The sequence below is a fragment of the Pseudomyrmex gracilis genome, unplaced genomic scaffold (assembly GCF_002006095.1).
Source record: "Pseudomyrmex gracilis isolate BER0280 unplaced genomic scaffold, ASM200609v1 scaffold_11, whole genome shotgun sequence".
In the NCBI taxonomy this organism is placed as follows: Eukaryota; Metazoa; Arthropoda; class Insecta; order Hymenoptera; family Formicidae; genus Pseudomyrmex; species Pseudomyrmex gracilis.
The window spans coordinates 141,471-166,823 of record NW_018020595.1 but is presented as its reverse complement, the minus strand read 5'-3'; the positions used below and the strand labels follow the sequence as shown (position 1 = coordinate 166,823).

Below are 25,353 nucleotides of genomic sequence, written 5' to 3'. Positions count from 1 at the left end.
TGTCTGCAAATTAAACTAAATAAGTGTGTGTGTGTGTATGCACACACTCATGTACATATATTTCACGTCGGCACTGCCACTTATTGTTTACGAAGTAAAAACGCTTAAGAAGTGTCTAAAGACACTTTATTATATATATATATATATATATATGATCAACATTTTAGAAGAGGATTCTAAAGGAGATGATAACACATTTAGCTTCTGCTTATAAATAAAAATGTCAACTCATGAGAGAGAAAATATGGCTTTACGCTACGCTTTGTGAAGCGAAACTTTGTTCGCGATTTTCATTTAGGCTGAAGATCAGATTGCCGATAAAAATTTCCGATTCACAGGTGAGAAAATATATTACTGCACGTCATTCCTAAACTATTAACAAATTGAATTTTTCTAACTAACGTTTCCGATTTTCCAGGTCGAGACGATGAGAATCGCTCAAATCGCCCGACGCACACAAGTGACGCGCCTGTGTATAATTTACACAATGAACATAAATTGCTTGAATGTACTAATAATATATGTGTAAACCGTCACGCGTAGTTTGACACATGGCACGTTCCATGGCGCGTTATGCAGATACACACGCAACTGACACACTTCGCGCTTTTGTGTCAATTTCGACTGCTTGTCGAAGAGAATTTGTTGTTGTGCATCGGATCGCATCTGCAAACGCAGCAAGAGGGAAACAGGAACCAATCCATGAATATGCCCTTACAGTCGTTGTCCGGATCGTAAGCGAGCAGTCTGTGCCACTTGTACTTCTGCTCGCATCCGCAGTCTCCGCTGCATCGATTAGTCTGTGTTTTTCTGCGAAGAGAAACGCAGCCTGTGAATACGGTAATGAACTAACTCCTTTTCTATATTCGTATCTCAATATCTATCAAATATTTTTACATGGTAAAAATAACACAAAACGCAATTATTATCTATAACGTTATAAACTTATTTTATATTATTATTATTTTTATTAATATTATTTGTGTTATCTAGAATTATTTTATCTCGCGAAGTTTAGCTCGCGAAAACAATCTTACTACTTACGAGCACACTTCCTGATGTATAGCTTGCTCGAAATGTTGAGTGTTGACGATGGCGCGAATTTTTCCCGCACTGTTGCTCGCCCAGTAAGGAGTCACGATTTCGACTTTTGATTCGCACGCATCGATTCTGCAATTATCGCGCACAATGACGACAATTACAAAGTGTAACACCTAGACAAAAAAAATTCTGTTTTCTCAGATTTTTTTTACCTGCCGCTGCTCTCCGAGCTGCGATTTTTTCCAAAAGATTGCCTGATATTTCTCTTATTATTGAAATATCCTTCGTCTATCTCCTCTATATTCAACTCGTCGTCGGGAACTCTCGGCCCGCCATCCGGAACGTCGTGCTTTCGCGTTTCCCTGCTTTTTCGTCGGGTTCTAGTGCGATGTCCGGGTTCGCTCGACCCTGGATTCATCTCGAAGTCACCGTACATCCTTTTCATCAACGCTTTATTTTCATCGATAAAACGTTCTATTCGTTCTCTACAACAATCGATCTGATTTAAATTACGCATTCGAGAACACACACACACAGACACACATTATATAGTTAATTAATTATCTCGTATATTTGTGTCTCGCTAACAAACTTCGTGTATCTATTTGCTGAATAAGCGCAGAGAGACTTGTAATTTGTCACGTTTAGTCGTGTTTTCAGAAAGAACATATCATTTAAACTCACATCGGATACGTGTTCCCAGCCGTCGGACAAAACAGCTGATGATATCTCTTGATGCACGGCGCGCCTCGTACGAGATCTCCTCTTAATTCCACACCCAAAGCTACCGAAAGTGCGGTCCAGAGTATCTGCGAATCAATATAATCGTCGCATCACGTTTGAAATAGAAATAATTTACGGACGTACGGCGATTAGAATAATTCACTTACGTAAGATTCTTCACAATGTGATAAGGTAAATGACCTCAAAGATATATTTATAAAAATATATTTTTTATATATATTTCTTAAATATATATACTATTTACTTTTACTTATCAGTTTCTAATATTTTACATATAAGTATTTTACATATAAATGTCTCAATTATCTTTTTAATAAATGTTTCCGGTCGGAGTAGCGTCATGGCCGGGTCATTGAAACGTTTATCTCACGTATTTACAAAGCGTTTTGAACGCGCGTCTTTGAAATTTGCGTCACGCGACGCAGCGTATGAGAAACATGCCACACCGGCGAACACAAATTATTCTCCCATGCTCGCTCATGCCGGAAGTCGGCGGTGGTTAATTAAATATTGTCTTCCTACACTCGTACTTCCATTCAACTTCCAGTCAGTATTCAGTGGGCGTCATTCATGTTATGGCTGAATTCTGATGGTGGTTGCGCCGCGTGGTGCATTGCCCACAAGAAATGAATCATACACTGCGCGCGCGCGCGCGCGCGCTGAATCGATTATCATACATGTGCAAATCAAATCTCAATGTTTCTTTTTTTTTTTAAGACTCTTTCATTTTTCTCTCAGTTTTTTGTACAAAAATACATCACGGCAATTAATTTTCCACTATCGCATCGTTGACGATCGTAAACGATGAAACTCCATGTCGTGAGAAATTCAACGGTAGCTCGTATTGTCGTCGTCTACGTGGGCGTTTCGACAATCGTCTCCTCATGAACGATCTCGGCCAATAAGAATATTCGATGACATTCGCGTGTACGTGTGATTATGCGTCTATGATTTCGTGAGAGTCCGAGAGTCGACCCGTTTTATTTAAAAAAACAAAAAGCTTTTTTCGAGCATCATCGGTCGGTCGATTGCGAATCCTCGAATGTCTGTTAATTCTTACGAGAGCCTTTCAATTTACTCTCGTTTGAATAATAAGTAGAATACAAAAAAAAAGAAGATATATGACTCACGAGAAAGAAGATACTATTACAAAATAGAAAAGTGTACGTTTAAAAGTGGCGTTGCTTTATACGGGTATTGCAAGAACGTTGCACGAACTATGCGAAACAGCTGAAAAGAAAAGACGAAGGTCACAGACGTTTCTCCTTGACTTTCTTCAATAGGAGACGGCAGTCGTTGCAAGATCGGTGTGTGACGTTGAAAAAAAAAAAACCAAATTATCCTTTAAGAAAAAACTGCCTTATAAGTTTTTTCACTGGACGCGATACTTGATTAATCGTGATATTAAAATCGTGATATTAAAACTAGAATGTTGATTAAAATATAATGTAAGTCACAAAGAAAACTTCTTCTTGTTTGTAGCACCGTCAAAAATCGATTCCCTGCGAATCGCGGAGAGACCGGAAAGACCGGATTGGTTCGATAATCCGTGAAATATACATATGAGACAAGTTTACGTATACGGTAAATATAATGACAATACACAAATTTTCCGATTCTTTTTCGTTTTGTTTTTTTTTTTGATGACCGTAAATAAATTTAAATAATTTAACGATTTGAATGTTTCTCAAATGAGATTACTGGAGTCTGTGTCAATATTTATAACAGATTAAAAGTTATAAAATATTGCCCGTAAAGAACCCAACGCAATATTCAGACGCAACAAGACGCATGTATATATATTTAACAAAAAGACTGAAATAAAATAATTTTAACGTTTCGACGACTCTCTCGCTTTGGATACAGCGAGTTAAAAACTGTTTTTTTTTCTTCCAGCCAGAGAGTGGACAAATTGCCTCGTTGGCACAGTACGTTGAGGAGGAAACACTCACCGTGTCTCAATGTCAGCGATTAACCTCAAGAGACTTTTATTCGCGACCTCACGCGCTCCGGCGACCGAAGTTATCGCAAAGCGAACGTCAAGCGAAAATGGAAATGAGAGAGGTAAAAGAGATAGATACCCACAGGAGAGACGCTGGAACAGATGTAACCACCGGCTCATGTGGATCTACCTCGATCGCGCGCACATTTGCAATAGATTCTAGCGAAGATACTCGGGGTCACGGGTGCTGCGGAGAAATGTCACGCGTTTTGCCATAGAATGTGTTCGCGCAGCCCACGGTCGGATTTGTCGATCATTACCTTTCGTTACGATCCTCGCGCGCGCCGTCGTGATTCGAGAGAGAGAGAGAGAGAGAGATTCGACCTTTTTGTCAGAAAGGAAAATTGAGGAGGGAGAAAAACTCACCGGTATCTGCACGAACGTTCCGTTATTTAGCTGAGGATACGAGTACAGCGGAACCACAGGCACGGAACCATTTTTCAGAAAAATCGGACCCTGAATAGGCGTGACATGCGCGTTCGTTGGTACATTCGGATCCTCGTCGTCGTAGTAATCGTCAAAATCGTCGTCGTAGTCGAGCACCGCGTGGACCGAGGTCTTCGCACCCGGACCGAGGGAACTCCCGCCGCCGTTAACTCTTGTGTATCTTCAAACAGAATTACAATGCAAAATGTATTAAATAATATTATTTTCCTTACCACGCAATTTTGTAAGATAGGAAAGGAAAAAGAAGCAAGAGAGGAAGAACAAAAAAAAAAAAAGAACGGAGAGAAGGAGGTTTTATTCACCCGTTAGGCCTGTCTGGATAATTTTCCTGTTCCTCCGTGTGAGATTTGATCGGTTCGGACGATTGCGTTTGTTGCTGCTGCTGTTGCTGCTGAAACAAAGAGGGTGGTGGCGGCGGTCTCATCTGCTGTTGTTGCTGCTGCCTCGGTTGTGTTCTCCTGAAGTCTTGATTGTACACGGTGTAGCGAGTGTCCTGCGAAGAGAAGGACGTGTTCTCCGTGTAGATCTCCTGATTCCTCTGCTGAGCGGTCGCCTGACGTCGCTGATGATGATACTTGACCGGCGGCACGTAGGGCTCGTTACGGAAGTTGTCTTGCTCGTTGTAAACCGGCGGCACGGATGCCGACGGTAAAACGGCGTTCAGACGAAGATTGTTGGCCGTCGTGTGACCTCCGACCGGTCCCGTGTAAAGAAACGGCGCCATCGTCGCCGACTGATAAGGTAGACTAAAATTCACCAACGCCATAATTTTCGCGCGTCGCTCCCGATTTTACACCCGAACGAAAGCTCGCGTTTTTCTTCACAAATCACTTGCAAATTGTCAACTCGGGAGGCAGCTCGTCGACTCGTTTTTCTAACGTGCGAAGAATTCGTTTCCTGGTCCCGGAGATCATGATCACACAAATCGATCGGCGGCTCTTTCGCAAGTTCCAAGGACGCCGTATCACGAGGTGACCGAAATTACGCGGAACAAAGGCACTGCCCTCGTCGCGAACATGTCGAATTCAGTTCCGCTTTCCGATTGCGTGATACATGTATGTAAAAGTCCGTCTCTTGTTTGATTTTAAATTCGCGAATTTAATTTATCTCTCTCTCATTCAGCTACCAACTGTAGCCGCGCGCAAAACTGATCGGATTACGATCGAGATCTATACCGTTTTTTTTTTTTTTTCGCTTCTTTCACGAGATCGAGAACTGAAACATTGAAAAAAAATTATAAGAATGATAACGTGATCGGCTGACAAAAGATGTGCTTGTCTTTGTTTTTAAAATTTTTTCGAAGAAAACCATTTTTTGTTACAACATTTCTCGACTTATGCAAACGGTATTTTTATCTTAATTTTGTTAGCATTTTCATCAAAAGTGTATTAAAGATATTTTTATATGCTTCTATTTACTTTAGTCCTTTACTGGATATTAGAGTTATAACTTGTCTAAATACAATTAATCGGAACGTATTTCTGTAGCATAAAAACTCCAAAATCTGTCATTTTGATTGTTCCAGTGTCAAGATTGTCTGTTCTCAGTCGAGCAATTGTTTGGGAGAAAAGCCGTGGTCGTAAACTTGGATCACGTACAACAGTACCTGGCCGAACGAAAGAAGAATAACGAACTCTCATTCGTTGAGTCATCCGTTCGTAGAAAGTGCTCCGCGTCCTGGATCAAGTAGCGGGATATACGCGCGTTGATATAACGCCGAACGATGTGCAAACGGTCGGATACATAAATCAAAATTCACGAAGGAACGGAATTTGTTTCATATATATATATATATATATATGTATTAAAAAAAGAAAATTGGGCAAAGAGAAGCGTGTTTGCGAGATTAAGCACGTGCAGATTTAAAGCGCGATGTGAAACAATGAGAAAGAAGAAAAAGAAAAAACTCAGCAATTGTTACGCCAACGCGGTAGAGCGCCGCGACCACAAAATTTATTTGGAAAGTTGAACGAGTTTGGCCCGCTCGTCACTTTCGCTCCGCGGATATTGCCGTGTGTGTTTCCATGTTGAATATGCAAAACGTGTTTTCACTAGAGGTAAGAGCGGGATCATCTCTACCTGGGATGTGCCGCGCTCTCTAATTTTTACGAAATTTATACTCGCGAGATTAGTGTTAAAAAAAAAAAATCTTGCAAAAACGAATCGAGGCTGATCGATTCGCGAAGCAATAAATTTGCGTGACTAACGCGCGCTCGATTAGTTTCCGCATATAATAACGTCTATTTAATAAATTGCAAGAGATTGTGTCTCGATTAAGCGTATTAATACGACACAGTAATATCGACACACACTTACACACACACGTGTGTAAATTATATATTCACCGCGCACGTGTGCTCTTATGTAACGAGAACACAATTGAATTATAATTAACACGTAACAACGTATATAATAATACACGTAATAACGTATTGTAATTAACATGTAACAACGCGTGTGTTTCAGCGATCGTAATGACATATAAACAAGAAGAAGCAATTACGCGTTCGTGTGGCAAAACAAAAAAAAAACTGAGGATCGATCACGTAATTAACGTGCGACCCGACGAACTTATTAAATTCTTACCTGATACCAGCGCGCGCGCGCGGGATGTTCGGCCTTTCAAGACTCGCTCGCACGGGAGAAACGAATCGATCCAGAATGTGTTGAAAAGTTCATCCGACACGTGTCCACTTTCACTTGGCGCGTGAGAGAGACGTGTCGATCTCACATTGATCTAAAAAAAACCGAGCGAAAAGAAGAAACGTCGGGAAAAATTTTTTGTCGGAAATAAAAAGATCCGAAGAGGCGATCGCGGAAGGATCTTAGCGGCGCATAAACACGCGCGGAGGAACACACGCGCGCCGACAGAATCGCGCGGTGATAAGACCGTGCGGTGCGCGCCCGTCACGTCGGCGACTGAAAAAGCTGAAGAAGGAGAATGCTCTTAACCGGGCGGCCGCACGTAGAAACGGGAATAAAAGAGAGAAGTGTCTCTCGAACGAGGAGGCGCAGCGGAGTAAGCAGCGGCACCGCGGCGCGGATTCTCTTACTTTTACGCTCTACCAGTGCGTATCCCTTCCAGCTTTGTCTTGTCGGGTTTGTTGTCTCCCTACCTTTAAATTTCGATTGTACCTTCGATTCCTCCTCCTCGTAAGCGAGAGGGGTCGTTTGGTAATGTGACGCTTTCAGCGTCTCTTATCTCTAGCGAGATAAGAGACTCTTTATTTTTTGTTATCTTCGCGCGCGTATTTCAAATACAGCAAATGTGTCCTAGCGATCGGACAGGGTCGAACATTTTTTTAAAGAAATAATTTTGTAAATATTAAACGTAACAATTCTCAATGGTTTTTAAGTTAATTTTTAAGATATATTTTTTAAATATAGTTTTAAGATTAGTTTTTTTTTCTAACTTTACATATATGTAAATATTTGGCTTTGTTAAAGAAATAATTATATATTTATTTGATATAAATGAGACGTCCGGTCATTGATACGTTTTACATACGAGATAATTTCTGTGCGACTTAAGATTTTGTTCTAAATAACGATGTATGTGCGTATCTCGTCCGATCTGACGAATTATCTTATTCGCTGACGAATTGTTTGATCTGTTGTCTCATTATTTAAAAAAAAAAAAGTCGTAAGACAAACGCGGATAAAGATATGCGCGCGCGTAATTTCAGTTAGCGCCTTAGGTACGTAAGATCCGAATATAAAATTACAATTGCAAAGTCATGTTCGCTTCCGGGGCAAATCCGATGTCGATTCAACATTTTTTCTCGGTAAGACGCGATTGTTACATGCGTCACCGTGTATATATTCGTTGCGAGAGATGTAAATTAAGCTTATGTGAGACCGAAATGGGAAAAGATCATTCCCGCTTGCACAGCTGCATAGATGCAGATGCGCCGATCGGGTCTGATTCCACTTTGAAATTGCGCAACCCGCGCAAGCGCTTTTCTTCTTGTTCGCTTATATTCGCCTCTGTGTTGTGCAATTGCGTAACGGCAATCTTGACATCTTTAGAGGAATTACTTTTATATGCGCGCGCGAAACAAATCGCTGGAAACAGCGTTAAAATGTATATATATATATATATGGACTAGGAAAATTTTTTTCCAAGACCTTGTGTTCTTTCCAAGGAGTTTTCCAATTTCAACGTAACGTTATAAATATCGTAAAAAAAAAAAAAACACACAATGCAAGGTGTAAGCGCACTGACGCATCTAGCGATAAAAGACTAAACAATAATTTAACAATAACGTTTTGATCCTCGCTTTGGATATCCTTCTGAAAAAAATTTGACAAAGAGAAGAGGTTTAGTCCTTTATGAATTTTTTTATTATAAAACAGACGCAATTGTTGCTCTCGAAATTCTTGCGTTAGATCTTCTCCACGACCAGTGCATTTATATTTTTATTTTAGTTTTAGAGTTTTTTAAATCTTATTTTTTAACGAAATTACATTAATATTCAGTTTAATTAAAAAAAAAAAACCGGAAAGTGAAACATTAATCTCAACGTTAGGAGTGTGGTTTCCTGCGCGAGCTGTAAATCCGTTGACTTGTAATTATTATGACACACGGTTTGTTCCAATTGTTCGCACGCAGTTCCGCGCGTAATGCTTAAGAGGATTTATAAACCGCGCGATCGAATAAAGTCGTAAATTCGCGCTAATGACACATGTGTGTCGGCAAAGCCCGACGAAGAAAGGACTGGAAAGGAACCGAATGCCTGGCGCGCATAGGCCCGTGATAGGCTTACCCTCGTTAGAGTTCATTGTTGTGCAACCAACAATGAACCATGTGCAAACCGTTGGCAGGCGACACCTTTCCTTACCCTTGAGAGAAGGAAGCCTCCGCGCTGTAGATCGGTTTCCTTTCTCTGTGTGCAGTATAACAAGATGAGGTCTGATACGACGATTCCGATCGAATCGCACGCCACGTTTCAGAAGGCAAATTGTTTTGTGCAGCCACCTGCGAGAAAAATTGAGCGACTTTCAAACATTAAGTTTTTATTTCGAGAAAAAGCCTCTTCTCTCCGCTCGTTACATTACACATCGACGCCAATGTAATCAAAATACCACACACGTTATTTTCTATATATTTTTTTTTTGTATAGAATTAAAAAAGCGCGCGCAGTTCGTCGCGTTAGCGATTAAAAAAAAAAAAAAAAAAAAAAAAAAATCCAACCGGAACCGCGTTAAAGGAAAGAAAAACTATAGCTCGCGCGTGCACGTGACACGCGCCATATAGGATTATATACAGTACGGAGTTTCGCAACCCGTACAGAGAGAGAGCAGCGACGCGCGGGACACACGCGCGACAATTCAATGATTCACGCGCGAATGATTGTGCGTAACGGTCGCGCGCGATAAATTCGCATTTTGTTATCGCGCTCGCGGTTTCCTTGTGTCAGCCCCCCTCGATCGGCCGCGAGCGATAGTCGTGTCCACCTCGACTCGCTGCGATTGTCCGTCGGTGGAGCAAAAAAAAAAAAAAAAAAAAGACGGAGAGAGAGAGAGAAAAAAAGACACTCATTATGTTTTATCCGCGTCGGGAGATTTTAAACCGAGAGATCGATAAACGAAATGGAATTCGAAGGCGACAACTGGCGTAAGGTGCCAACGCCCACATACTTGAAGTGTCGTTCCGGCTATCGATCATATATACATAATACGTCAATGACACTTACGCAAGAGAGCGCGTAATGCTCGGTCTCCCTTGAGAGATTAATTTCAAACCGTTACCGTTTTGTCCCCCGCACATTGTCTATTTTGAATCACATTAATAAAGTTTTATATAATACACACACATATATGTATATATATATATATATATATAACACGCATTATGAATATATATCTCTCATTCTGACACATGATGCAAGTAGCCTCGATCTTACAAAATCAGAACGGACCCAAAAAAAAAAAAAAAAATTACATTGTTTCTCGCGAAACTTCGTTGTTCTCGCTCTTCGTTCGTTTTTCGTTTCGCTCGCTTGGGAAGTTTATTTAAAAAAAAAAAAAAAAAAAAACCACAGACAGGAGTTAAGGTCTAACACATAAGCGTTTATACAGAAACTCAGTAAAACTGTTGCAATATATACATTTTCAGATACACACAAAAAAGGATTTGACCTGTTTCCCATCATTGCGTATATACAGGGTGTCCCAGAATTGCCGTACAATCTCTCGTAGGCAGGTAGAAGGAGTAAAACTGAGTCGAAAAGTCCTGAATCATTTTTTTCTATTATTTATAATAAAGGAGTAATTATAGAGTAAATCAGGCCAATCAGCGCAGACGTTTAGCCAGGCACACGTCAGTGAGCGCTCACACACACCAGGCGCGCGGCTCACTTACGTGCGTCTGGCTAAAGGTCTGCGCTGATTGGCCTGATTTACACAATAATTACTCCTTTATTATAAATAATAGAAAAAAATGGTTCAGGACTTTTCGACTCAGTTTTACTCCTTCTACCTGCCTACGAGAGATTGTACGGCAATTCTGGGACACCCTGTATACTATAACGAAACAATTCGCAATTACAGCATAATCGTTTATCCTAGCAATTATTAACTAGTCTATTGAGAGATCTAAAAGTCCCCGGGGCGCTAAGTTGTCGTGTAACAATGTTTTTATGCCGCAAACTGTTATACGTAGTTCACACGAGAGAGACACACCATGTTTGCAAAAACCAAACGTCGAAAAGTTGTACAAAGTGTCAAGTTTCCGAGTGAAATCAAATGTAAAAATTACACAAAATATCTCAAAGACAATTACATTTTTATATAACTTCGTCCTCATGGAGGATATTTCTCTTTCAAAAGCTCTATACAGTCACATACACGCGGACACGCACATATACAATATATCAATTGTGTATCAACACTTGCGAAGTGCGTGTGTGAGAGTGAGTGCTTGGCGCCACGCGCCGCGCTTCGGAAAACCAATTCGATTTTGCAAACATTTTTATTTCGCGACAAAATTAAACGCGCCGACAAAGTTTTGTGACAAACACCGTTGTGTCGCTTCTCCAAAGCGTTTGTACATTGTTTTTGCATTATTTGCGGAAGAGAGCGCTCGATTCCGAGCACTTGGCGCAAACACTCGCTCAAAGATTTTTAAGCAAGCTAAAGCACGTTGTTGAAAAAAAAAAAAAAAATAATAACTTATAATACTGATTGACGTCAGTGTGTGTATATATATATATATATTATACGTCGAAAAGTGATCACGAGAAGTGATATGAAACGCATATATTACGCCAGTGAAACCGCGCAAAGGAAGTAAATGTTCTCTCCCCACCCCCACATCAAAAGTTCGTGTGAATCAAACGATCGCCAACTTAATTTTTATATATATATATATCACAGTTAAAATATCGACTAAACTTATTGCGACGAGTCAAAGGTAAAACGTGGACTTGTCTCTACTGTTATTAGACGTTATTTAATATTCTCGAAGATAAAACTAACGAATTGATAAATAAAAACACGAAACCAAGAATCGCAAATCGCGCTACATACTTTTTTTCGCAACAACGACACAATTCTATGCTTGTACATTCATCGTAACCGACACGTTGAACATAAAACACAAAATTTTCACGACGTTCACATACATCTAAAAAAAAATTATTAAAGTTAAAAAACATAATTGAGAGATAAAATTGCGTTACAAATATTAAAACCGTATTGTACAATTCTTTTTATAAACAAACGTTTTCAAATATATATAAATTTAATTTGTCACTGTGTACACACTTAAAAACTATTGTTATTATTATTATTATTATTATTTTTACTATGTCGTTATGCAGATGAGTTCCTCAGTTATTTACGTTATTTACGAATGTGTATGTGAGTCAATAAACAAACAACAATCGCGCAGCAGCGAAGAGACGAAGAAAAGAAGATAAATCAGTCAACGTTCGGGAATACAAAACTGAGGAACACTTCGTCGAACACAGACTTTTCTTCGGTTTTTTTTTTTTTAAGAATCGTCGCTATCGCTCTCTCGTTGTTCCCGAGATCCCTCGTCCGCGCATGACGCACCGTCCACGTTCCTGTCAAGATTGTGAGAATACCACTGAGGAAGCCACTTGTTTACGAACCACCAATATATCTCCCGCTTTCCGTGATTGCATTCCGTCGTTTTCTCGTATCTGCCGAGAAGCTGACACATCGCGGCCAGATTACCGCCGTGACTCTGCTTCGGAATGCAAGAGTCGTCGCAGGTGTGTTGACGTTCTACATGTCGACTCACGGGACAAATCGGAGCGTTTGATGTTGAAGCGCCGGGAGCGAATATCGATCGCAACAGCGAGGACGACGGATTCGCGTCGTTGGGTCTCGTGGCGTTGGACGTCGCGTTGCCGGACGTCGACGGGCCAGGATCGACGTTCCCGTGATTACCAGATACGGGAGCGCGATCCAATCTGCTGACGTGAACCATAGCGTAAAGCGGATTGTTAACCGATTGTCCGGTTCGATTGATCCAATCCAAGTATCTCCCGACGTAGGTTGCGGAATTCGAATCTCCCGACGTTGTTTTGTTGCGGCAATTGCAACCGGTGGGACTTCTGCAGTGGCAGCTTTCCATTTTGAAGAGTTCGGCGGCGCGGAGAGCGGTGGCGGGAAGCTTTGTATAAATGTATTCGCCCCGGCAGAAGGGACATCTGCAGTTCCTCGCGATCTGATACACGTAATGTCTGGAACTTGAGGCGTCTTGAGATCGCAATCTGTTGTGCAGATTGTGACAATGATGGCAGATGTATCTCGCGTCCGCGTGTCTGCAGTACGGACACGTGCAATTGTACACGAACGGATGAACGGATCGTCTTGCGGAAGAAGCGTACGCGATGTTTTCCGTGGAGAAACAGTTACGGCCCAATCTGCTCAATGAGCTCTGAAAGTTACCGCTCAGTCGGGAATAATCGATGTAGATGTGTCTCGGCTGATCGTATTGGCCGACGTTTCTGTTGGCGCCTTCCATGTCATTTAAGAAACTTGGAGCAGGTACATGATTCAAACTGTATTTGTAATAACGGCAATGCGTTCTGTTGCTGCACGATATTCGCTCGTCTATTCTCTCGTACATGTGATTCGCGTTGTTCGGAATGTTTTGCGCAAGCGGTTCGTTCCGCGGTAGATCCGGAGAAAGATCGTCGTCCTCGCCATCGTCATTGTCCAAACGCTCGTAAATATTTTCCTCCGGTTCCTGATGCTGCTGCTGCGGCGGTATAATTCGCCGATTGTAATTGCGTATCACATCAATCGGATTCTGATAATTCGGATTCAAATTCGGATGAATCTGTACCGCATTATTGCCGGGACGGTTTTGAAAACGAGAAACGTAACTCGCGTTCTGATAAATGTCGTCTCGCTCCTGATTACTTCTTCCCTGATTCATCATCGCCGCGGCTAATTCGCCGTTCTCGTATCTCTGACAAACGCAACGCGGGCCCTGACAATTGTGACTCGCGCCACCGCGATTCTGTACTTGCACACCGCTGGGCCCGGCTTCCCGCGAGGAATCCGATGTCTCGGCACCCGGGTCCGTGTTCTGTTCCGTCGTATGCCCAGCGGACTGCAGACCTCACATCGTCGTAGCGGAGGTCATCGGTTTGTCGATGATCGCTACACCCGCGTAACTGCGTCCAACTCCCATGCAAGTAGGCAGGGTGGTCCAGGTATCGGTTCTTGGACAATAAACTTCTACCGACGCTAAACTGCAGGAACCGTCGTCTCCACCCACCACGTACAAAAGTCCGTTTAGCGCCACAACACCTAAGTGCATTCGTTGTAACATTAGATGTGGGCGAAGATACAAGTGAACACAAGTGTCTAACGGACATTAGCTGCTTACCGGCGTTACGACGACAGTGTGCCATGTCGCTGACAGTGGTCCACTGGTTCGTGTCTGGATTAAACGCTTCTACAGTTTTTCGAACAAGTGGACCATCGTGACCGCCTACCGCGTACAATATACCATCGAGGACACCGACACCCGCGCCGCTGCGACGCGCTGACATCTCAGGCACGGGTTTCCACTGATCTTTTTCCGGATTATAGCACTCGACGCTGGAAAGACACTGACGGGATTCTCCGTCGTAGCCTCCAACCTGAAATCGCGACCATTTTCTATTACACCAAATGTACAAGATCGTTGTCAAAATGATCGATATATTAATTCGTTGCAAACTCACGGCATAGAGCAATCCTTTTACAACGCCGACTCCTACGCTGCTGCGCCGTGTTGACATTCGTGCTATTGGTCTCCATTCGCGAGTGCGCGGGTCGTACACCTCGGCCGAATTTAATCCAGTCGATCCATCAAAACCGCCAACCTATAAACAATAATTAATTTAAAATATTAGCTAAAATAAAAAATTTTTTAAATTTTAAAATCTTCGATTTAAACATACGGCGTAAACACAATTGCCAAGCACGGCTACGCCGAGTGTCGATCTTCTCGCTTCCATTTCGGGACAGGGCAACCACTGATCAGCCGCAGCATCGTAAATATCAACTGTTCGCACTCTTAACGATCCATTAAATCCGCCCACAGCGTACACACGTCCCCCGAGAACGCACAATCCTAGACAACAATGCGATGACACAACATTAGTTCCCAATCAAGAAATGGAACACAAACTTGTTCTAACTCAGTGTTCTGAGAAGTCGATTAATATTTAATTACCAGCTCTGCAACGTCGCGTTGGCAGTTCAGAAACTTGATACCATTTTTCCTCCTTAAAGTCGTAACACTCGACACTCCTGATTGCTTTCGGAGCTTGACCGCCAACAACGAGCAACACCTTGGGCAATCCTCTCGGTTGTCTCGGTTTCGTGCGTGGTGTTTTGAACAGCGATTTCTGTTCGCCTTTCAGCAAATGATACTTCAAGGCTTCGATCAAAAAGTCTTTGCCTATATAAAAATTCAAAAATAAAGACTGTGACTCTTTTAACCCAACATTTTTATCAATTTTAAATCTAACTTACACTGCAAATTTGCCTTGAGTAACGGTTCCTCCTCTACGCGCTGTACTAAATATTCCTGAGAGAGCAGAGGCAAGCGCACGTGCTCCATTAAGAGAGCTAAATTTTTCTGTCTTTTCTCGAGATCGTGGTGCACCCACGAGATCACACATTCGAACACCTTTTCCTCAGAAGGCACCATTAAACGGTCGCTGCAGATGAGCTTAGCCACCTGCTCAGGTTCCAGGGTTAAGAATTCTTCCGCATCGACTACTTCTCTACAAACAGCACAAAAAACACAAATTATAAAATAACAAGACAAAACTGTCAGTATAAACTTATTTGAGAAAATTGCAGCGGTGAAAAATGCGACTTACGAAAAATGCTGTTCGATGTAACTATCCGCGTGTGCCAACAACTCAAGACATCCGTGCAGATCCGCAAAAGCTCTGATCCCGAGACAATTAGACGGGTGCAGTTGAGCTTGTAAAAAGTCACAACAGGCATCCCGAACGTCCGTAAGTTGCAATAAATTCGCGGCAGGCAAGAGCACCTGTACGTTTTCCTCCGAAACATGAACTTCAGCGGAATAAACGTAATCAACCAGCAATTCCAACGCCGAATAATCCACACCTTGCAACGTTATTCTCTCCTGATCCCGTTCTTCGAAACTTGTAAACATAGCGTAGAAGTATGGACTACACGCAGCGAGAACCATTTTATGAGCAGGTACTTCCATCCCGCCGTCCGCCACCAGAATGACATCGCAGAGTAAATTTTTCCTAGAACAGCATAAATAGCATTTTGCATTTTAGTGTCAATTGATGTGATTCAATTACAATTTTGACACTTTCAAATGTAGATAAAAAAAAACATACTTTCTCATCTCATTGATAACTTCAAAAGCTCGATTTGTATGATGGTGATTTCTGTACGGCGGTTTGTCTTTTCCATTTTCATGAGGAATATGTTTCTGCGAGCTCTCATCGAGAGAATTCTGACTGGCGTAGCGAAGCAACAGACAGCTGTAACAGTTTGATAAAATAACAAATTAAACACATGTACTTTCTCATAAACTCTCTGTTCTGTCGAGTATTACTTTTGGTATTCAGTTTAACACCTTCTCTTACACGCTCTCTACAGAAAGACAAAATTATTGATAAAAAAACAAAAAAAAACAAGAAACTCACCTGCCCTTAGTGTCAGAATTGTCGCCCATGTTATTTGAAGAGTTATTAACCGACTGATTTTGTCCCGATGGATTGTCCATCTCAATGATGTTAACTGCTCCGACGTTAACTGCTCGGCGATCAATCAATTGTGTATAATTAGACACACAAGAAATTGATGATTATTGAATAGTAGGAGTCAGAAGTGAGAGTTATGTCGTTAAGAGGGATTTAAAAATGTCATCGGATCTCTCACGGTCATCGTCGCGATAAGATTCGACGGAGTCTGGGGATCAGAGACCGGAGAGACGATGTGCCCACACACACCGATTTCGCACGTTTTGTTTTATCGAAATTAATTGATACCGAAAATTCCGTACCAACGCGCGTTCCGTCAATCAAAGACAAAAAAAATAAAAAATAAAAAAAACGCAAACTTGGCATTAAAATCGATGCGTGCAACGCTGACGGTGCGAAGAATCGCGCGACGTTCGAGAAAAAAAAACTTGCTTTGCTATTTTGACAGCACACACACTCCAATTTATGTATACAATATATGCGTGCACACGCAATATGTTTTTGTTTCTTTTTTTTAGTATATGTGTGTGTTATATTGTGTGTAAAAAAAAAAAAAAGAAAATACATGCGCGACGCGTACGTGTGAACTGGTGCGGGGCGTTTTCGCCCTCTACCGACGTAAACAGAAATAAATATACGCACGATTCGAATCTCGTCAGAGAGAAGAGACCATAGACGTATGAGAGAGGAAAGACCGAAAGCGAGCCAGGCTCATGAGAGAGTGTGTGTAAATCGCTTTTCCGCCCTGTAACCCAGCGCAAGTGTCAACGGGGGTGGTGCGCATTGGCAACAACGTTAGCCATATCCACGAACGACTTTGTCGGTACGTACGTTACGTTCAAACGTGGACATGGTTCTGTTCCGTGAGTACGCACAACAAAATAGCTTTTGTGCGGTCAAAGCTTCACTGCAAATGTGTTTTGAAGCATCATTCTATCTTTATTTCTCGTTAAATGTGGAATAAAGATAGAATGATACTTGGAAACATTTGCAGTGAGACGTTGACCGCACCCTGTGTTCCAGAATTGCTGCCAGCATGCAACACGCTGCCAGTGCTAAAATTGTACAATATATGTGACGGAAACTATAGATATTTAAGCCTCTTGCACAATGGACGGAATAGCATAGCGATAGAAATAACAAAAGTTTTAAAGAGTTTATATTTAAAAATAAAGGTAGGAACAGCGGAATCTAACGTACAAAAATACACATGTATCAATGCAGATCAGAAAATCGGAATAAGTAATAGCGATAAAATTTCCGACGAGTTGAAATTCTGTGTTAAGCCTCTTGCACAATGGAAAGAATAGCGATAGCAATAGAAATAACACAGTTTTTAACACAGAATTCCAACTCGTCGGAAATTTTATCGCTATTACTTATTCCGATTTTCTGATCTGCATTGATACATGTGTAGTTTTGTATGTTAGATTCCGCTGTTCCTACCTTTATTTTTAAATATAAACTCTTTAAAACTTTTGTTATTTCTATCGCTATCGCTATTCCGTCCATTGTGTGCAAGAGGCTTTAAAAACTGTGTTATTTCTATCGCTATCGCTATTCCGTCCATTGTGCAAGGGGCTTTAGAGCTGGCAGTGAATTTTGGAACACAGCCAATGTGACTGAAGTAAAGTCACGTGTTGTTTTTCTTGTCCAGTCTTCTCCGCGAAAATTATAAGAACGGTGTATCGCCATCTATGATGCGTATACAGTGTTCCGTTAGCCAATGATTGCGTTCAGCCAGAATTTATTGCTTTGCGTCTGATGTCTGCGAGTGGTCTATTCCTCTGGATCCAATTTCAATGTGAAAGGTATATGCCAATGACAATTCGCGAAACTATTGTTACATCGTTCGTAGAAATAAAAGCTTTTTTAACAAAATCAGTCCTCGATAGATCACACGTCTAATTCCGTATGTAAATTGCGCGATTAGTATTTTGTTCCGTCAAATGTACGGTTTTTGATGATATTGTTGATAAGAGAAGTTTTTTTAATGATTGCAACTAGTTTTAGCATTTGATTTACTTGTAAATGTGCGGCTTCATCGAATTGGCTCTCATCGGCTGGTCACGTCGGCGTTTTATTGATCATCAAAAGTTGTGCACGTCTCGCTGAATAAAATTTAAGGTTTTTATGACGGAAAGTTTGTAATATTGCTATTGTACACGTTTGAATTTATTTTAAACGGCAATGGGGATTGATGCCAATAATGTGATTTACAAAATTTTCTTGTTTTAGGTTATAGACTGCAGTTTTACAAATGGCGGATAAGTCTTTGATGAAGGTATGCGTGTGCGCTTTAAAAATATTTGTATCATATTAACATGTATTAAGTTAAATAATGCTTAATTATGTTTTGTATTTATACAGCAAATTACCGAACAGAAGCTTAAAGCTTTTTCTATTGGTACAATGGGTAAACGACCATTGAGTAAAAAAGAACTGGAGGAGCAACGTAAAAAAGAACAGGAGCAAGCAGCAGCCCAGGTAAAAATACTGTTGCGGATTGATTTGTTTTTTTTTTTTTATGTTGAATAGTACGTACGTGCAAATTACATCTTCTTTACAGGCATTTGAAGAATTTGTGGCAACATTTCAAGAAACTCCTAGTAAGACAACTAGTAAGGTTTGGGTTAAAGCAGGAACATACGATGCAGGCAAAAGACGTGAGTATAAAATATATTTATATATACAGGTTTGAGAAAACTTGATGAACGCTTGTATAAACTTGTAACAAAATCAACAGAGGAGGACACAAGAGAAAAAGGAAAGATTTACAAACCACAATCCAAGCTCTCAGAACTTGTAGATAATAGATCGTCAGCTGAACAAGCTCAAGAATATGCAAGATTGCTTGGATCGAATGAACGAAAATTAGACAGACTCGGCAAAAAGAAGAAAGAGGGTGAAAAGAAAAAAAGCAATCTGGAATTGTTCAAAGAAGAGCTGAGGATGATACAAGAGGAACGTGAGGAGAGGCATAAGTACAAGGGTGTGGTGAAAACCGTGATATCCGCACAATCCGAGGACCCGATGTTGGCTGCTTTAAAATGCGTGGAAGGTAAATATAATCATATTTTAAAAATTTGCGTGTGTCGTACGTTTTCAAGTAATAAATTTGATCCAGTTTTTTTTTTCACAACGATGCGATTTTACAATAACACTTAAATACTGTTCGTACGTTTATTACTACACTTTTTACTTAATAACTTCAATAGGTAGTAAATCTTCATTTCCGGATCCGCGAAAGGCTAATCTTCATAACTTCATTGACGATCCCCGTCTCTTATCCCTGATATACGAGGGTAATCCTTGTCCTTCCTCACCAATTTCCTTGTCACTTTCTTTTGGTTTACAATTGCAGAAAATGTTGAAGGATGTTTGTTTTACAGATGGTTCCTTTGACAATGGCGATCCAAATACTACAAATCTATACTTAGGAAATTTAAATCCAAAAGTAAAAACATTTTACTGTTTCCATATTTAGAGTATGTTGTTACACCACATGTTACATCAGATTCATACAACAGGTATTTCTGTATTATTTATCATAGATCACAGAACAGCAACTGATGGAAATATTCGGTAAATATGGTCCATTGGCTAGTATAAAAATTATGTGGCCACGCAGTGACGAAGAAAAAGCCAGACAAAGAAATTGTGGGTTTGTTGCATTCATGAGTCGCAAGGACGGAGAGCGCGCATTGAAAAATCTTAATGGTAAGAATATTAATAAATCCCAAAAGAGTAGAAATTGATTTGCAAGAACACGTATTTCGATGTTGACAGGTCGCGACATAATGCAATACGAGATGAAGCTGGGATGGGGAAAGAGCGTGCCAATTCCACCGTATCCCATTTACATTCCACCTGCTTTGATGGAAATCACACAGCCACCACCTCCGTCTGGTCTTCCGTTCAACGCTCAGCCGCATCGTCGCGACAGACACAAGGTACACAAAATAAACCACTTGAGAAGCACAGTTAATAAAATGCTCAATTATATGTTCAAACAATTCCGTTTTTTTTTTCTTACCTAATAATATTATTACATCCTCAAGAATAACCGTAATTTAAATGTTTATTTATTGGTTATAAAATAATTTTGTTCCTTTTATGTATGTCTGGTACATATGTCCGATATTGTTGTAGGATATAAAAAGGCATCTTTTGTCGAAAAGTAGCCTTTTATGTAGCTAGTATATAAGATTTTTATGAAATATATATTCATTAGATACGTACATTCCATTGAATAAAAAAAAAAAGTTACGTTTATAATTTTTCGTTCAATCATTGATTAAACGAAAATGTTTTCATACACGCTATCATCGCGTCAAATTTACCAAAATCAAATAGGCGCACACATTTATACACAAAATGTCACACTTAATAAATTTATCATATTTACGTACTTCATAAAAAAAAAAAACATTTGTCATATTTTAACGTAATACAGAATAAAATCGCGCAACAAATATGTAAATCGTTTTTTTCTTTTTTTTTACATGCGGTTGTGATAAAATCCTCCAACAGAATTAAAATATCAAAATGTCATTTAAAAAAAAAAAAAAAAAAAAAACTTTTTGATAATTTACATTTGGGATTGTATAACCATTTTTGAAACAATAATCTCAGATACCACGTATTCGCAACCCCCAGAGCGCGGACCCGCAGGAAAAGGAAAACTTTGAAAAGGTAAAATTATTCCTATGCACATTTAACGTATTATCATAATAGCTCGAAACTTAAGTATTTAGCTTAGTATAAGAGAGCTGTTCTTTTGTTCGTAAAACTATTTCTACGGATATATATATGTGCGTTAAAAGATATAAATAAAAATCTTGATATAGATAAAAATTTATGTATAAATGTATCTATTTATACATAAAATCTCGAGGAAGAAAAATGTTCTAAGTGCGTAAAGTTGGTAAGTTTCTCTTTAAAGAAGGCACTTATATTTTGTCTATAAAGACACTAAATTGTGATGAGAAACACACAAAAAATATATATTCACTTTTAAGTTTACGGTTCGTGGAATATAAATTCCTCTTGATGATTGTTTAAAACACACATCTAATTATGTTTACGAATTGTATTGTGTTAAATTTGTTGGGGACCATTCTGGGAATGCGCATTTGGATGATTGGCACATCCCCATCGACTATCATTGTTGTACTGTGATCTGGGCTATCAGGTTTTGCAGAATGCCGTTGTCAAAGTGGTTATACCGACAGAAAGGTATTTGTTGATTTTAATAACATATTTAGCACATCTGTGTAAGTACGTAACTAAAAAAAAAAAAAAAATGAAAAAGATGTTTGCAAGTTTTATACTTTTGTTCTCACACATACGCACACAAATAAAGATATTTTGTGCATCAGTGTGAATTCATGTAAACGATTTTGTTTAATCGAGTCATGCGTTATAGGAATTTAGTTATGTTGATACATAGAATGGTAGAGTTTGTCATTCGGGAAGGACCGATGTTCGAAGCGATGATTATGAACAGAGAACTAAATAATCCAATGTTCAGGTAAGTTGCGTATTTTTGTTTTTATTTTATTTTATTTTTTTTTAATTTTACAACAGAGCTAACGTTCTTAATTTTCCAGGTTTTTGTTTGAAAATTACTCTCCCGCACACACTTACTATCGATGGAAATTGTACTCTATTTTACAAGGAGACGGGCAGAAGGAATGGCACACGGAAGATTTTAGAATGTTTAAAGGTGGAAGTGTGTGGAGACCACCGCCGATCAATCCCTGGACGCAGGGCATGCCAGATGAATTAATAGAGATGGAAGAAAGACAAGAACCTAGAAGGGGTAGTCTTTCCAACAGGTAACGGTTAAGAAGAGCAAATAGTTGTTTGTATGTATGTGAAATATGTAATATATATTATATATATATACAAATACCGTGAAAAAAAAAATTAATCGAATTCAATTGTCTACTACGGAGTGTCATATCTTGAAGAGAAACATACGTGTTAATGTTTTAAATATTCTATTTCTTCATAGTCAACGAGATCGTTTAGAAGATTTATTGCGAAACATATCACCTGAAAGAATAAAAGTTGCAGAAGCAATGGTATTTTGTATAGAACATGCGGAGGCAGCAGAGGAGATTTGCGATTGTATTTCAGAGTCATTGTCGATTCTACAAACTCCTGTTAATAAGAAAATTGCAAGATTGTATTTGATATCTGACATATTACATAATTGTGGGGTCAAAGTGACCAATGCCACTATTTATAGAAAAGCGTAAGGAACTTTTTTAAAAAAAAAAAAAAAAAAACACAAAACGGGAAGAGATACTTAAAAATCCAGAAAATATCGACATCGTTACTTATTTATCTTGCAGATTCGAAACGCGTCTTTTAGATATTTTCAGTGAAGTTCATCAAGCGTACAAACAGTTCGACAGTAGACTGAAAGCAGAAGGGTTCAAAGTTCGCGTTATGCGAATGTTCCGAGCGTGGGAAGATTGGGCGGTGTATCCGAGAGATTTCTTAGTCAAGTTGCAGAATACTTTTCTAGGACTTGTTTTGGTAAACTTCTTTGATTTATAAGTAACACATGATGACCTTTTTTACACTAACAATCTGTATGGAATGTAACATAACATTTTCAATTCCTCTTTGAAGACGGACGAGCCAGAACCTGAGAACGACGAGGATATTGATGGTGCACCATTATCTGATGTTGATGGTGACGGTACTGAGGATTTGGATGGAGTACCGCTTGACGGTGCCGCATTGTTGAAAGGCGCAATGAAACATGGTCTTACACCTCAAACAACTTCAAATTACGACGATATCGACGGAATACCAAGTAAATTTCGAATAAAATAAATATATTTATATGTTTATTGGTTCCATACGCTAATTAAGATTTACATAATCTTTGGTACAGTGGATGAAGATCTTGACGGAGTTCCAATGGATGACGATGACAGCTCAAACGCGCGAAATAAAGACGATGAGAAAAAGTCGACAATCCCAGCTGGATTTGTCCCATCGCGATGGGAAACCGTTGACCCTGATCAGGTTTCAAATTTTTTTTTTTTTTTTATAATTCTATTGATATTTTTTTCTTGCGCGTCACATATACACGTATGCATAAATTTTATTGTCAGGTTGAGGCACAGGCAATGACTACCAGTAAATGGGAAGAGTTAGGTCACAATGAAGATTCTAATTCTCAAGATAACAGTATGGATTCTAGGTAAAACTATGTAGTAACAATTTTTGACCGAAATGTTTTGCAGCTTGTATTTAGCTGAAATATATCGGGAAATATATAAAGTTAGAAATACACAACTATTTTTAACAGTGGTCGAGATTACAACGAAGAAAGGCGGAACCGATTACGTGAAATTGAGGTGAAAATTATGCAATATCAAGATGAATTGGAAAGTGGCAGAAGAACATTGAAATCCGGCATGACAATACAAACACAAGTGGAGCATTACAGAAAGAAACTTATAAGAAAGGTAGAATTCTTTACACATGTAATTACTTAGTCTGTGACACGCTAACAATACAGAGAGTTACATAGCACAACAATGTTGTTGTTCGCAGAGCGAAAGAGAGATGAAAGATGCGAAAAGTGAAGAGCGAGACGATGACAAGCGAAGAGAAAAAAAACGAAGTCGAAGCTTAACGCCGGAATCTCCTAGTCATAGCTACAGAGATCGCAGACGATCAACGAGTCCGTCTTCGAAAAGTTCAAGATATAGGTAAGTATAGTGTTGTATATCAGATTATTGTTTTTGTAATTTTTTTTTCCACATTTCTCTTTGTCTTATAAAATAATATACGCTGTTTTTGTAAACTTAAAATGCCAACTTATTTGAAAATAATTTCTAGATCGCGCAGCAGGTCACCTCGCTGCAAACGCAGATCACGATCACCTTATAAAAAACGCGTACCTATTACCCCGTCCCCTCCTCGTATTCGACGTACGCCTTCGCCTTCCTTTTCCTCAAGCAGAGGTTCGCGCAGATCACCTGCTAACGAACGCGATAGGAAAAGACGTAGGTCACCTTCCTTGTCGCCGCCGCCGCCTCCTCGTACTTCCTCTAAACACAGAGCTAGCAGTCCTCCTTCACCCTCACGTAAACACAGACATAAACACAAATATTAAACCTCACGGTACGCTTATTATAGAAATAACTTTCCAGGATAATTGTGGGACGCTAGTTTTTAGACTGTACGTTTCTTATTTCAATAAGTTATAGATATAAATAAACTTTAGTGACACATTGAACATACGAAGATTAATCTTTTGACAAATCTTTTCTTCTAATACAGCTAAGATTACCTTCAAAAGATATATCGAGCAATTGTCGCCTATTTTCTTATATTGTAAAATATTTGTACTATATAACTTGCGCTAAAACGATACGATAAACTGAGACAGCGCAGTTCAGAAGTATATACAAATCCATAATAAAATCCCATGTTTTATTGCATCATTGAAAATTGTTCTTACGTGTTTACGTACACACATGGATACGTACGTATAATGATTCAATATCTTTCAAACAATATACACGTACTGGAGATATTATGTATATATAGTGAGTGATAAGATACAACAATTATATAGAAATAGTCTTCTTTAAATTTACGTGACCTCTTGTGAAGGCACCTGAACCTACTTCAGATCTTTAGTGAGGTAATATATAATAATATTATATACTGTATGCGTATTGAAAATATTGTTCTCTTGCATTGTGAATATTTGAATAAAACATTTTACATATATATATATATAAAAATATGTACGTATATTATCATTTTATATAATATTTACGTAAAATCACATATGTTAATAATATGCGTTGTTCTTAAAGAAACGCATATATATTGTAAATGTAAAATTCC

At 39.4% G+C, this 25,353-nt stretch overlaps 3 protein-coding genes and 1 long non-coding RNA gene across 8 annotated transcripts; 2 read left to right on the top strand and 2 right to left on the bottom strand.

Moving 5' to 3' along the window:
* Positions 1-591: 591 nt before the first annotated feature.
* Positions 592-7,533, bottom strand: LOC109862980 (protein spaetzle 3). 3 transcript variants are annotated; one of them, XM_020443164.1, is made up of 8 exons: positions 6,821-7,533; positions 5,833-5,911; positions 4,537-5,449; positions 4,154-4,394; positions 1,726-1,850; positions 1,254-1,526; positions 1,045-1,170; positions 592-810 (listed from the first exon to the last, which is right to left on the bottom strand). In XM_020443164.1, the coding sequence occupies exons 3-8, from the start codon at positions 4,998-5,000 to the stop codon at positions 615-617; spliced, it is 1,425 nt and encodes a 474-aa protein (XP_020298753.1). In that variant the 5' UTR covers positions 5,001-5,449; positions 5,833-5,911; positions 6,821-7,533; the 3' UTR covers positions 592-614. The 3 variants fall into 3 exon arrangements, with proteins under 3 accessions (XP_020298753.1, XP_020298750.1, XP_020298747.1); XM_020443161.1 differs by having other exon boundaries at positions 5,841-5,911; XM_020443158.1 differs by lacking the exon at positions 5,833-5,911.
* Positions 1,858-4,147, top strand: LOC109862995. Its single transcript, XR_002251272.1, has 3 exons — positions 1,858-1,956; positions 3,268-3,369; positions 3,682-4,147. It is a non-coding gene; the product is annotated as an uncharacterized LOC109862995 (long non-coding RNA).
* Positions 7,534-13,812: 6,279 nt separating the features above from the next.
* Positions 13,813-17,041, bottom strand: LOC109863590 (ring canal kelch homolog). The gene is made up of 9 exons (XM_020443894.1): positions 16,408-17,041; positions 16,096-16,242; positions 15,595-15,999; positions 15,242-15,495; positions 14,940-15,167; positions 14,665-14,837; positions 14,446-14,586; positions 14,106-14,361; positions 13,813-14,026 (listed from the first exon to the last, which is right to left on the bottom strand). The coding sequence occupies exons 1-9, from the start codon at positions 16,485-16,487 to the stop codon at positions 13,836-13,838; spliced, it is 1,875 nt and encodes a 624-aa protein (XP_020299483.1). The 5' UTR covers positions 16,488-17,041; the 3' UTR covers positions 13,813-13,835.
* A 1,289-nt stretch (positions 17,042-18,330) lies between these two features.
* Positions 18,331-25,222, top strand: LOC109863319 (U2 snRNP-associated SURP motif-containing protein). 3 transcript variants are annotated; one of them, XM_020443567.1, is made up of 21 exons: positions 18,331-18,376; positions 18,472-18,591; positions 18,703-18,748; positions 18,835-18,951; positions 19,034-19,130; positions 19,211-19,525; positions 19,857-19,921; positions 20,019-20,184; positions 20,254-20,417; positions 21,100-21,159; positions 21,659-21,702; positions 21,893-21,997; positions 22,077-22,304; positions 22,484-22,726; positions 22,827-23,013; positions 23,110-23,296; positions 23,378-23,511; positions 23,601-23,689; positions 23,798-23,957; positions 24,046-24,203; positions 24,334-25,222. In XM_020443567.1, the coding sequence occupies exons 3-21, from the start codon at positions 18,725-18,727 to the stop codon at positions 24,608-24,610; spliced, it is 2,820 nt and encodes a 939-aa protein (XP_020299156.1). In that variant the 5' UTR covers positions 18,331-18,376; positions 18,472-18,591; positions 18,703-18,724; the 3' UTR covers positions 24,611-25,222. The 3 variants fall into 3 exon arrangements, with proteins under 3 accessions (XP_020299156.1, XP_020299166.1, XP_020299160.1); XM_020443577.1 differs by having other exon boundaries at positions 18,333-18,591; positions 19,860-19,921; XM_020443571.1 differs by having other exon boundaries at positions 18,333-18,607.
* The last annotated feature ends 131 nt before the right edge of the window (positions 25,223-25,353 follow it).